At 34.3% G+C, this 14291-nt stretch overlaps 1 protein-coding gene across 1 annotated transcript in view; it reads right to left on the bottom strand.

Annotated features, from left to right (window-relative positions):
* Brr2 (U5 small nuclear ribonucleoprotein l(3)72Ab) overlaps window positions 1-14291 on the bottom strand; it is a 155458-nt gene that overhangs the window by 106587 nt on the left and 34580 nt on the right. Inside the window, exons 8-10 of the mRNA XM_089088243.1 lie at window positions 10075-10206; window positions 8537-8730; window positions 1791-1946 (exon numbers count right to left, since the gene is read on the bottom strand). Coding sequence (XP_088944369.1) covers window positions 1791-1946; window positions 8537-8730; window positions 10075-10206 — 482 coding nt within the window. The remainder of the gene's footprint in view (window positions 1-1790; window positions 1947-8536; window positions 8731-10074; window positions 10207-14291) is intronic.

Raw genomic sequence — 14291 nt, 5'->3', positions numbered from 1 at the left:
CCGAAACACTATTTTCGTGTTTAAAGGCTTGATGATATTGCAAATTGCCTCATGTGCTGGTACTTTGAAACATTTTCAAATCCCTCGGCTACTTTCCCTTTTTTATAACAACCTCTTGGATAGATCGTAACCTAATTTGAAACTTTTTAATGCATTTATACGGATAAAAGTTAATATTACCAAAAAGATATGTTAAGTCCAAGGATCGTAGAATCTAGAACTTAACTTGTCTAGAAAATAAAAAGAAGAAAAAAAATTACCCGAAAACAAATTTAAAACCAGTAATTTAACCCATATATCATTTTTTAACCATATTGTCCACTATTTCCATATTAGGTTAATATTACTATGCTAACCATGTTTCAGCTAGCAGGTCTTTTAAAGCAGTTTCCAATCCCAATTGAAGTTTGATCCAGTGGACTGAACCCTTCTCTGCTGCATGATTTTAGGAATGATATAGTGGAGATAATAATTTGGAAAGTTTACTGAGAAATATGAAAAAAAATTCTTGAACAGTTTAATTGTTTCTATAATTTAACAATCAAAAATCTCGATCAAAAAGAATACTGACAATTGGACATCCCATACAAAAACCTCATAGCAGCTTTATCGAGAAAAAATCAAGATCCACAATTGGATTGTCAGGGAAAATCAAATTCGGTTACCTGCCGTTTGAACAATTGACTCTTCAAGGGGGAACAACCATAAGTAGAATTAGAGGCAAAGCCTGTTCAAAGGGAAATATTGTCCCAGCTGCTTTATTCCTGGGTTTCAAGCAAGCATTAAATACGACTCACAACAAGCCGTTATCACTTGAGCTGGAAAAAAATCTGTGTGACTGGAAAGAGCTTGTTATGGTTTGCATCCGACTTGAGTAACTGAAATCAAATTGTGGCGAAGGAGTGTTCAACTTCTGTAGCCAATAAGATAACCTGTAGAGTACCCCAGGGATCTATACTAGGCCCACTTTTGTTTTTAATCTTTATTGATTTAATTTTACTTGAAGCTGCTCCAGCTGATCTACTTTTCGGTAAAATGAGAAAGGCATTGGCAGAGTTTATTGAGTGGGCAGACTTCAATCTTTTGACACCAAATTATACTAAAACTAATAACATTTTATTTTCTCGGAAATGTAGCAATGAAACTAATTTAGAATTAATAGTATACATAGATAAAAAAAAAAGCATTGGGGTTTGATGAGTGATGAAAATATATCGTGGAAAACGCAATCAAATGGTATAGCTTCAAAATTCTCAAGATCTTTGGGAGTGCTTAGCTTAGTTAAAAATTTAGCTCCATTTAGAATTCTCCGATTGCTTTATTTCGCTATTTTTACCCGTACATTTCCTATCAATTTTGGCAATTAATTTGGGCAAGTAGCTTTGTGTCATGTAATAAAAAAATTCAAAAAATCCCATATAAAGCTATTAAAGCTGTTACTTCTGATAATATTAATGAATTGACATTATATGTTTTGAATCAAGTTCGAGGAAGTTTACAATCAATTTTACACTCAAAGTAGCACTCACAATATGAAAGTCAATTTCTCCAGTCTTCAAATATGCAAATAAACCAAAAATTTGTTTCGTGACATTTATAGATAAATAAACTTACGAAAGCTGGAAAAGATTAACTTTTGAGCAATTTTTTTGAAAATAAGGAATCTGCATATACGGCTCGCTACCCTAAAGAGATGAAAAAAAGAAAAAAAGGAAAATAAATGAATAATAAATGAGATACATAATTGAAAAAACAGGTAAAAAAAAGAAAGAGAAAAATAGGGCTTGTACCTTACTAAAGCTGCCAACCATTTCAGCAACAAGGGATCTCATTGGGGCCACATAGACAATTTTGAATTCATCTGCTCTGATAGTACCATCAGGGTTGACATGCTTTCCAATTTCTCTCATCATTGTCAAAAGAGCTACATTAGTCTTTCCTGCACCCTACAAACATATCAAAACCTGAGCAAACAACTACGGTTTGTCTCACATCTAGTGAAAAGTAATAAACTGAGAATTATTTACAGCAATAAATTACTTTAAAAATAACTAGAAAGTTAAAGAAAACGACTAATACCAGTCCCAAATCCTGCTATGTGTCTTTAACTAAAACATTTTTTCAATGTTTAAGTTCAGAACGGAAAATGCATTTTTATTTTTTGTTCCATGATTTAAATATCGGTTCGTATCCACAATGGATATTTAAATGTGTAACCACAATGGATATTTAAATGGGTAACCACAATAGATATTTAAATGTGTACCACAATGGATACTTAAAGGTGTACTATGAAAGATTTTACGTTTCTCATGAATTTATCACTGTGCAATAATGTTGTTTTTAACTATTACGATGACTAAAATAATTTGCCCACCAACCCCTTAGCTAGCCCCATAAACCAAATTAATTGTGAAATCTCGACACTTTTGATTTTGTAAAATATATGAAACCTAAGCTAATGAAAGAGACCAACCTTAATATAATTTGCTTCAACATCAGAAGCATACGAGATAAGTGGACTAATTTTAAAGATTTAATTTTAATTAACGGATACTGCCCTTTCGCCGTAATTGGAATAACGGAGACTTGGCTTTCAGAAATTGATGATACTAATGAATTTTCCCTCCCTGGCTTTCAAACTATTCATATTGAAAGAAAATTAACCAAGTCCACTGGTGGCATTTCTCTTTACATCCGGTCAAGTCTAAAATTCACCAGGCTATTACACTGTGATTCCTTATTCTCGCAACCTACAAATAATAGATGCATTTATTCAATAATTGTAGACATAAGTGTTGACGACAATTCTTTTATTTTTTCATTGTTTTATAAACCACCCTCATTTCCGACACCTTTCTTTTGTAATCTGTTTGATGACTTTTCTAGTTTTATTAATTTACCAAAAAAGAAGGCAATAGTTTTTGGGGACTTCAATTGTAATTTACTAAATGTTAGCAATAATAATGATTGTGATACCTTCTTTGAAACATTTAGCTCAAGTGGTCTTCTTCCAACAATCCTTTTTCCTACTAGAGTTGATCCTATAAGGTCTACCGCTACAGTAATTGATAACATTTTTGTATCCACTTCCCTGGGAAACCACCTGTCCTCTAAAATAACATTCTCTGACCTGTCAGACCACTTTCCAATCTATCTCTTCCTACCCTCCCTACCAACTACTCAACCCTCTAGAACTATTACTCCTACGTCTAATAGAATATATAATATTGTGAATATGAACCGGTTCACGGATCGTTTGAAATCCTTTGACTGGTCCAGGGTTTTGGATTGTCAGGATGTTAATTCAGCCACAAATGGTTTTACACAGGGACTGAGTGATATTATCAGTTCAACCTTCCCAGTCGGTAAATCAAAGCGAAAAACTACCCATATGCGCCCCTGGATGTCCAATAGCCTGATAATCTCTTCATACCGTAAAAATGGCCTATATAAGTTAGCTTGCAAAACCAGTAGCGTTATTGACCTAACTAATTATAAAAAATACAGAAACTTATATATTAAACTCGTCCAGGAAGCAAAAGAATTACTAGTATTCAAAAATCTCTCACTGCAAAGTGAACTTGCAAAAACTTGGTTCACAATCAATGAAATTCTTCCAAAAAAAAGGAATTCAAGATCTATACCTATTAACCTTAAGGACATCAGTGGCAGATTAATTGACCCAATTTCAGTACCGGATGCTTTTAATAATTATTTCATCAATATTCCAAATGCTAACTCCTGTTCCCCCCTCCGAGTCAGTACACCCTAGCAAGAATCCCAGATCCATGTTTTTCTCTCCAACTGATAGTAAAGAGGTGCTTCAAGTTATCGAATCTCTCTCTAATAGTAGTACACCTGACTTCTTTGGCATAAGTAATAAGCTTCTTAGGACCGTATCTTCCTATGTTTGTGAACCCATTGTGCACATAGCAAGCCTGTCTATGATGAATGGAGTCTTCCCAGAAATATTTAAATCAGCAATTGTTATCCCGATTCATAAAATAGGCGATCCGTCTGAGATAAGTAATTATCGTCCAATCTCACTTCTCCCAGTTATATCCAAAGTGCTAGAGAAAATTATCTTCCGACGTATTTCTCCCTTTTTATTTGGGATTAATCCTTCAGATTCGTTAATTTCTGCTCATGAATATGGTTTCCGTTCCAAATTTTCAACTGCTCTATCCGTTCCAAATTATAGCAACTGCACTAATCGACGCCACACAGTTGAAACGTTCCCAACTTGACCTTAAAAATACTGTATTGGGCTTATTTCTGGATTTTTCTAAGGTCTTTGACATGGTTGATCCCTGTGTTTTATTAAGTAAACTCAAGAACATAGGGATTCGTGGAATTACTTTCTCATGGTTCGGCTCTTATCTCTCTGGTAGAGTACAGAGTGTGAGTCTGGGCGGCATGACCTCACATCCCCTACCTGTCCGGAGGGGCGTCCCGCAGGGCTCTGTTCTTGGTCCAATACTTTTTCTCCTTTATATTAATGATTTGGTTACAGACCTGGGTCCACCAGTCCACCAAGTACTTTTTGCTGACGATAGCAACTTTTTCATCACCGGCCCTAATTTACCATCCGTCGTCACCTCTACTCAAATCCTTCTGAATAGAGTACAGCAGTGGTGTCTCGTTTACTGCATGACCATTAACAGCAAGAAAAGTCAGTTTGTATTATTTCGATCCCTTACAAAAAAATGAAGCTCAACAAGCACTTGGCCTAAAATATTCCACCAATCTCCTTCCGCAGGTCGAAGTTGCCAAGTTTCTTTGTGTCCACATAGACTCCTCCCTATCATTTGCAGCACATTTTTCCTACATCAGAGCCATAATCTTGCGACAGGTAAGTATGATTAATCGTGTGAATAATTTTCTTCCTCCTGATGTCGTTGTCACCCTTTATTACTCTTTTATTTACCCATATATCTCATACTGCGGATCTGTTTGGGGCAACACTTATCCTTCAGTTACCAATAAATTAAAATCTACCCAAAACCGTGCCATCAAAGCAGTTTTTCGGCTGCCCCGACTATATCCCACCCAGGACTTGTACTCCGATTTTGGTATTATCCCTTTTGAACAAATCATTAAAAAATTATATCTATACTTTGCATACTCCGCTTACCATAAAAATCTTCCTCCCCAATTATTATCTTATATTAATTGTAATAATTCTGAATGCCTCTGTCTCCGTTCATCCAACCGTTCCTTTATTGTCCCCAAGTGTGTCGCTAGCTCCTCCAAGCGATCCCCCATTTATAAATCTATACTTCAATGGAATATAATACCCTCCAGTAGCGAGCTATCGCAAAGTTTTCGCACGCTGTATAACAATGTTACTAAACTTTGATATTATAATTTTCTAAATTTTTAATCAATTTGCTTTAATTTACCCATGTTTTCTCTTTCTTTTTTCTAATATTTTTTTTTCACTTCTTCATTTTCAATTTTTTGTTTTTATGGTCCTCAACAAGTTCGCTTCCAGGATCCTTCTTATTATTGGTGGTATGTTTCATTTTTATTTGAATAAATTGAATTGAATTAATGTTAGCGCTCCGTTTCTTCTCTAAGCACTTCGAAGCAACTAGATTTCAAAATGTAACGAATACTAAAATAACCAAAGGACCAGAATTAGAAATGTGGGCCCAATTAAGTCAGGTTAAGCCATTATTAATGAACAGCCGGGTTGGTGGGGGGTGGGCTAAATGTAGTTCTGCCCCAGAGGAATATTCTTACCCATTTGAACAATATTCAACCAAAAACTTGTGCCTTGCTGTAGGTCTTTTTTGTTTTCTCTGTACTGCTGGAACTGTAGCAGTAACCGTATTAAAATGGTTCGTTTGCATTCTTAAAATTACAAATTTTAACCACTGTAAAGTTAACTCGAAATAAATTTAGCAGCGAATTCTAACGGGAATTTCTCAATTAAGATAATTATCGAACTTAAACTATAATTCCTTAAATAAACAGTCAAATTTATTCTGCTCTTAATTAAATTCTTTTCAAGTAGGCCATTGATTAATTTAATTCTTCACTTTTAGCTATTTTATAACTTAAAAAGCAAAATTAATGAAAGATGGAGGCCGTTTCCTTCCAAGACGGTGGAGGGGACAAAAGAACGTTCAAGTATTTGAATTAGTCAACAACAATGGTCATCAGTGACGCAGTGGCGTCAATTCAAGACAACTTGGGCAAAATATATTTTTAAAACCAAGGTGGGGGACCAATTTGTGGTTTTTTCCTTTAATTTTTCAATTAAAATATCAAAAAGGGAAAATACCTTTATTTAATAAAATGCATTCTTTAATGAATATACCCTTCAAAAAAGGTATTTTTCAAAAATCTATTGGGAGGGGGTCATATTTCCCCCTTCCCAATTGATGCCACTGTAGCGACGAATTTGTCTGACTAAAAAAGGGAAGGTCAGCTCAAGATAAGAAACTATTTGATTTGTGTGATAATTTAATTTCTTTAATGATTTCTATACGCTCATGAAGATTGTTGCTATCACAATCGAAATAAACTCAACTGTCACTTCCTTTTCGCTATTGAAAACAAAAATTAGAAAATTCTTCCTTTGTTTGCATGATGAAAAGACCTTCACATTTATTTAATTATGTTCTGCAGTCTTACCATATTTTTTTTATTATCAGACAAAGGACCAAAGTTTTTGTAGATCAAAATAAAAATTTATTTTCACCTAAAAGTAGTTAATCATTCATAAATTGCAGGGGACAACTAAAAATCTGGCCTTTTCTACTCTGCAATCTGAACTACGGAAAATGTTAAGAGATACGAGTATAATTTTAAATTAATCTTGGCTATACAGATATAGATATATTTCTCACAAAAGCCAAATGGGCCATGGATAATACAAATACAACAAAACGCATAAAACATAATAATAAGTTCAAACACTTTAGAAAATCACACTACGATAGAAACCCTTCCTATGTCTCATCCCCACACCAAGAAAATTTCCCAAATTTCTAATATCCAGTTTGCAACTACTTACTGTTTTGTTTTCTAAACACCTTCTATCCATGACATCCCTCCCAAAAATTTCCCTTCTAAGTAAGTCCCTTCAGGTCCTCAGAATAACACATAAAATGTTCTAAATCTTCAGACTCCCCGCACATCGGACAAGAGAAGGGACCACTCCGTACCTTAACCGTCCCTAAATACTTCCTTCTCCCACCAAGCGGCATAAAATTCCCTCTTACTGATAAGACTCATTTTAAAGTATCAATTTGGAGCCCAAATCCTATACATAGTTCTTCTCTCCAGGTTTTTTTAATTTTTCTACACATCCCAAGTGATTGTGTTTTAACCTTGTCTTCTTGCCAAACCTGGATCTCTTGATCTTGTAGCACTTTTTCCACAGCTTTTGCAATCAATTCTGTTTCCACTCCTGGTTCAATGCCGTCATTCCACCAGCCTGATAGCCCATATTTGTCTATTATACTCTTAATTTGCGCAGGCCAAGAATCTTTCTTTTGTTCAATAACATTTCACTGAAAGCATTTTGTGTTAACCGATAATCTGGCATAGCAACAATTTTTTTCCCAATAACCTACCATGCGTACTAACCGCTAAAAAGACCCAGGTCACCCTTTATAACAATGCTATTAAACTTCTTATCTAACCCTATTAATCTTTTAAAATAATATAGCTGTATCCTCTCCATTTCCATCCCCCTTTGGTGTCCCCATATCTCTGCCCCATAATATATAGCAGGTTCTCATCTACTTGCGAAAATGCGCTTTTGTAGTTTGATATCCCTTGTTCCTATATCCTTTATACAACTCTTTAAAAATATACCAGTTAAACTTTTACCTTTACTTGACATTAGAGCTATGTTTCTTGTCCACTTACCATTTGAAACAAGTCTAAAGCCTAGGTAACCATACTCTTTCACTACTTTCATAACTCCCTCCCGTAACTAAAATTTTCTTCAGATGACTTAGCCCCCCTTGCAACAACCAATACTGCTGACTTCTCTAGATTTAAAACCATACTCTTTTCCTTAAAATATTTTTATACACGCTCTATTGCACGCTGCATTTATAGGCAATTGGATAATAATTTTTTTTTAAACAAAAAGTAAGGAGCAACATTAAAACTTAAAACGAACGAAAATTATTCCGTATATGAGGAGAGACACCCACTCCTCGACTCCTCGCTTTTTACGATCACTCCTTGATCTTTCTTCTGAGAAAAAAAAAATCAAAATTCTACAGTTTGATATATAGGAGCTTGAAACATCTATAGCGAGGTTCTCTGATATACTGATTCTAAAGGCGTGATTTTCATCAGAAACACTGCCCTTTCTGGGTATGTTTCCTCCCTTTTTCGAAAATCAGGAAAATTTTCGCAGGTCCGTAAAATTTTATGGGTAACATTAAACTTAATCAATTTTATATATTTGGAATTAGCAGATTTAGAGTTTCGGTTACTATTGACCAGAGTCACTGCTTACTTTCAGCTCGATGCCACGAATTGTTTGATTTGTAATTGAACTTACCGTTGGCGCACAGATGAGCAGATTATCGTCACTGTCAAGCGCAGACTTGTGAATCCTAGATTGAATTCTGTTTAATGTTTTGAAACCTTCGAAAGCTGGCTGAGCATAAACTGGCAAAGTCGATATTGGTACCAATGATTCATCAGCAGCTAGGGGTTTTGGCTTCATTGCTGGCACATGAATTTCTTCATAGTCTAAACAAAATACCCACATTAGCATGAATAACGAAAAACATACCATTGAAAGAAAACATAGTGTGAAATTTCGAATAACACAATGCTAAAAATTTCCATCAATTAATGAATTATAAGCCACTGTATGAATAAATAAACTTTAAAAACAAATTAAATAAAACAATCCAGTCAAGCTAAAATTGAACAAAAATGGAAGAAACAAGAGTGGGGCTACCGCCCCTTCGACCACCTAAACTAATGTAATTTGCATTTTGTTAAAAACGCTCAATATTTTGAGCATTGCGTTTCATAGTATTTTTCCGGTGGTTCTGATCAGAACACACAAAATAAGCAAATCGAGTTTACAAGAAAGATAGAAAAAACTTGTGACTTTTGATTTTGCTTTGCTATGTTAAAAGGATGTATTTCTCGTCTCTATTTTTTTTTTTTTATTCCGTTTCATTCAAAGGAAAAACAAAGTTGTAATCTAAACAAAACATTAAAAAAAACAATCTGTACTTTTTGATGTTGTCTTTTTAGCTTTCTTAAGAAATTTGTTGAACTGTCAAATAAGTGAATGATTCACAAATGACTTGAAAATCACAATAAAAAGAAATGGATCAAAAAGGGAGAAACATAGATGAAAATTTACTGCATATTAGACTAATGAAAATAAAGTTATTGTTTCAGATATACTGACACATAAAAAAAGAATCCCTGAAAGTTTGAGTAGTCTTTAATTTTCAATGTTCATATAAAAATGAGTTGCTCAAAATATTGTCAGAAAAGCGGAAATGTCACCTTCAGAGGGTTTAAGGGGGAGTTTGACCCACTCTTGTGCTGATTTCTATTCGTTTTAAGTTTTACTTTATAATTCATTTTAATTTTTTTTTTTCGATTCAAGGGCCATTTATTTATTCCCAGTATGTTCAGTTCGCTTGAAGTTTGACTTATTCTAGGATTTTATTCATGCATGTATTAGGTTTTAATTCCTCTCTCTACTTTTTCTGGAAAACAAATTTTGAGAACTTTTTTAATTGCAATTTAATTTTCAAATTTAAGAAAAACTAGTGATGGAAGTCAGAGGGATTTATAATCAGACTGATGGAAAATATTTACAGAAATTTTGCTCTAAGAAAAACATGAAGGCTCCTCATGAAAGAGTTTAACACCTTGGAGAGCACTGGCAAAAATTTGGAGCAAAAAATACAAGTCAAACAAGAAAAAAGAATAAATTCAAACTTCTCTTCTTTGAAACTGCTACTTTTGTTTCACTTTTCTGTCTTAAGGTCACAGAAAATATCACAAATGCGATAATGAAAGCAAAACGAATACTAGCCAAATATAAACTTAAAAAAAAATTACTTTTCCTAATTCGTTTGTAAGACCCTTCGGGATACCGAGTTTCTGGCAAAAAGCGTGAGCCCTGTGTAAAAGCCATATCTTCTAGATCAATAACTTTCCGCTGCCCTTCAACAAGTCCAGACTGTGCTTCTCCTGAAAGAAAGAAGAAAGGAATGCAATGAAATATTTATAGCTATCGAATCTCATGTCTTGGAAATTTAACAACAACAAACTGACAAAAACAACACGAAAAAACGAAAATTTTCAGAAGAAAATACCCACAACAGATAGAGTAACAAAGATTCGTTGAAAAGATCTTAAGACATTTATAAAGCTTGGATTTTATAACTTCAGCAACTGATACAATCCTATCGCATAAACATATATTCAGAATTGAAGGAGGTTTCCATGTCTAACTTGTTTACCAACTTGAATTCAGAATGACTGGTCCAACATTGATTTATTCTTGCTAAACTTCCAATGAATCTATAAGCAAATATATTACACGGTTTTTGACCGCTTCTTACTTTAATTGTTTGAGTTGTGTTGATCTAGGTTATGCGTTAGATGTATACAAAAAACGATAATTTCATTTTGTTAGAATTTCGTATTAGAAGCAAATTTCAACTGTTCGAACCTACACCATAATATACATTTTGATTGGGTTTGTATAGCGTTTTTGGGAACGTACTGGATTTTTATAAGAACTTTTACAAAAAAAAAAAAATTATATCTGAGTTTCTTTTGTTTCTTTCCTATGTTGTATAGCCTTTATTTACCTCTTTTTTATTTTCTTGAATGTTTTTAACTTCACAGGCAAGTTTTTTCTTTTTCCGTTGATAAAAATAATTTTTTTTCGGTATTTTAATTTAAAAATTTGTTCTGCCATTTTTATATTTTCATTTCATTACATTTACTGACGGTGAAATGCTGTACAAAAAAGTAGATGAACTCTGGGTTATCCAAACATTTCGGACATAAAGTAAGATAGCCGAATCTTTCGCTTTATTGACATAGAAGTTGAGGATGTTCGACAATTAGTAATGATCAACATACTAAGATTTTAAGAAACAAGTTACATACTAGAAAAAAATTAAAATAAAAAATTATTCCCATAACCTATAAATCCTAATATACACATTTCAATAGATTACTTATGGTATCATTTGTTTCAATGCATCAAGGAGTATCAACTTCAGTAAATACTCAAATGATTCTCTCTACAAAGTAATGAATATTTTTCGAATGTATGCCTAAAAGCGCTATTTAAAAAAAAATTACTGAGAGGAGGCTAAAAAACTCATTATTGTGGTCTTTTATAAAGTAGGGGAGACGGGGGCAATAATGACAGTTGGGTAATATGGACACCCCACTCCTATGCACTCCAGGTGACTCTAGATTAAAGTCATTATAGTCAAAATAGGAATCGTTAATGGTAGAGACACGTGGTATATGACTTCTGTCGTTTGGAATACGCATTCATTTCTGAGAGCATAAATTTGGAATTTTCAAAAGTGAAGTAAATTTCTTTGTTTTCACTGAATTAAGATTTTCAGCCAGCAGCATTCACTTTCATAATTTTTTTAAGGTAATTTTAAGAGGGTACTATTTAGGATAAACAATGAATACTTGCAATTTAAAGTGAGACTTCGTGGAGAGGACATATTTTAATTTTTTATTGTTACCTATTAAGAGGCAATATGGACACCAAAGACAAGGGTAATATGGACAAGGGTGTCCATCATGCCCTGATAGAAGCAAAATCCACACCAGATCAAGAATATAATAGATAATTCTGTTTCATGTGGTAAGAAATTAACGAAGAAAGTCAACCAGGTGCGTAACAGACTAAAATACAATTAAAGAAGCTTTGATAATGATTCACAGTGGTGTTTCTAAGAAGGAAACGTCAAAGAAACTCAACATTCCTTGAGCAAGCCTGATAAGATGGGTAGAACTTTGGAAGGAAGTGCCTTTAAATGAACTTGAGAGTAAGGAACCAAAGTTATTTAAAGCTTATTAAAAAACATTAATTGGTATTTAAGAAAACAATCTAGCTAATTATCTGACAAAAGCTAGTAAGCTACACTATGGATGCCACCTAAAACAATATAGAATTCTCGTCCCCCAGTTTGCAAAAGTGAGCAGGAAAAAGATTCTAGATAGCTGGATACTAATACTGTTGCTGACTGAGACTGGTTTATATCCTTTCTGAAAAGAAACCCAAGTGTATCTATCCGTTCTTCTTAAGTTATAAGCATTGCTCGGGCAACAGCATTCAATCAAAAAACAGTCAATGAGTTTTTTGAAAATTACTCAGCTTTGTTAGAAAAGGATAAATTTGAAGCTTATGCTGTATGGAGGGTTGATGAACTGGTCTTACAACTTTGCAGAATCCTAAGAAAGTTTTAGCTCCATAAGTTGCTAAGCAAGTTGGTCAACTATCATCAGCCGAGAGGGGTAAGCTTGTAACAGTATGTTGTGTAATTAGTGCTAAAGATGTAGCGACTCTCCCCTTTATAGTCCTTCTGCGTGTTCACTTCAAAGATAGTATGGTCTCTGGTGCCCCTACTGGCACAAAAGGTGCTGCTTATGTAAGCGAATGTATGACAGTTTAATCTTTCCCAGAATTTCTTAAACACTATCGCAAGCCCATACAATGTAGTTTTGTCTCAAAAGTCTGATTAATCATGAACAGCTATGCAAGCCATATCAGCCCGGAATCAGTGGTATATGCTAAATTGAATGGAATTGTAATACTTACTACCCCACCACACACAAGTCACAAGCTTCAGCCCTCGGATAGATCTGTCTTTGGACCATTAAAAGCTTACTACAATAGAGCTGCCGACGCGTGGATACTTAACCATCCTGGTCGGCTCATCAAGATTGATAATATTAAAGAATTGCTTGGCACTACTTTTCAACAGGCTTTCACGCCGAAGAATATTCAGTCTGGCTTCAGAGTTTCTGGAGTCTATCCCTTCAACCGTATTTTTACGGATGACGAATTCTTGAGTTCCTATGTTTCTAATCGTGCATCACCAGCCAATCCAAGAATTAATCCTCATTAAAAAAATTACCTGTGTAAACCACGCAAATCATCTTGTGCATCTTCAGAACTACTATAAGAAATGCCTGTATGCCCAAATATCTCCCTTGAACAGATTTCTCCTCACCCTAAAGCCAGTGCCAGAAAAAATATTACCTACCGCAAAAGGACCAAAATCTTTGTAGTCACTGACAAATATGTCAGAAATCAACTGATGAGACTTCGCTGAACAAATAGCAATGGTTAAGGGAAAGAAAAAGTGAGAAGTAACAAGGCAAAAATTAGCAAGAAAAAAGGGAAAAAACCCTGAGTTTTGACACCATAGAGAGTAGTCAGGATGAAATGGAAGAAGAATTTCATCTAAGTGACTCAGATGATGAAAGCATGCATGCAGATGTTGTGGAGATATTGATTTTGAAAAAATAAAAACTGGTGACTATGTACTTGTATTAGAGGGGAAAATAGGGAAAATCTCAACCTACTCAGTTGGGAAATATAGTTTCACAGGAGGAAGACTAATATGAAATACTCCATTTGAAAAGACTTTGGAAGCTTTTAATTTGGAATACTCCAATTGGAAGCCTTTCCTGAAGTTTACGAGAACAGATCAGATTTTTACATTGGGCAGTGCAAGCATCAAAATGAACATAGGGCTTCCATTACTTAGTGGTGGCACTATGCGACAGGCAGATCTGCTTGTTTGTTAATTAAACTTGTCCTAATTTGATAACAATTAGTAGTGATTGCTTAACGTACCACAGCTCGACAACTGAGTTGAATTAAAGTCTACAGCTGAATGTTGCCTAAGTTGTCACTGCATACCTAGTTGTTATATATAATCGAGACATTTTTAATAAAACTCTTCCCTTTCTGATTTCTTGTGCTTCTCTTTTACTCTCTTTTTTACTTCTGAGTTTTACTTTTCAATTTCTGACTTTAGCAACCCAGGGTATAATGGACATCAGTGTCCGAAATACCCATACCAAGTGTCCATTATACCCCGGGAATCCAGGTATATGGACACTTTTGCCACTTTTCGTTTGATCGGTTCCCATGAGAATCTGTTAAGAGGCACAAGTTTGTTATGAATAGCTCAAATATAGCTAACATACTGAAGTTAATGTATGTAGAATCAGATGTGCAAAAAAAGTCTTACTGAAAAGTTATTCGCAATCCTGTAAAAAAG

This window comes from Artemia sp. Qi Xiang Cuo, chromosome 4 (genome assembly GCF_049724085.1).
Source record: "Artemia sp. Qi Xiang Cuo chromosome 4, ASM4972408v1, whole genome shotgun sequence".
Lineage (NCBI taxonomy): Eukaryota > Metazoa > Arthropoda > Branchiopoda > Anostraca > Artemiidae > Artemia > Artemia sp. Qi Xiang Cuo.
This window is presented reverse-complemented; position numbering and strand designations above follow the sequence as displayed.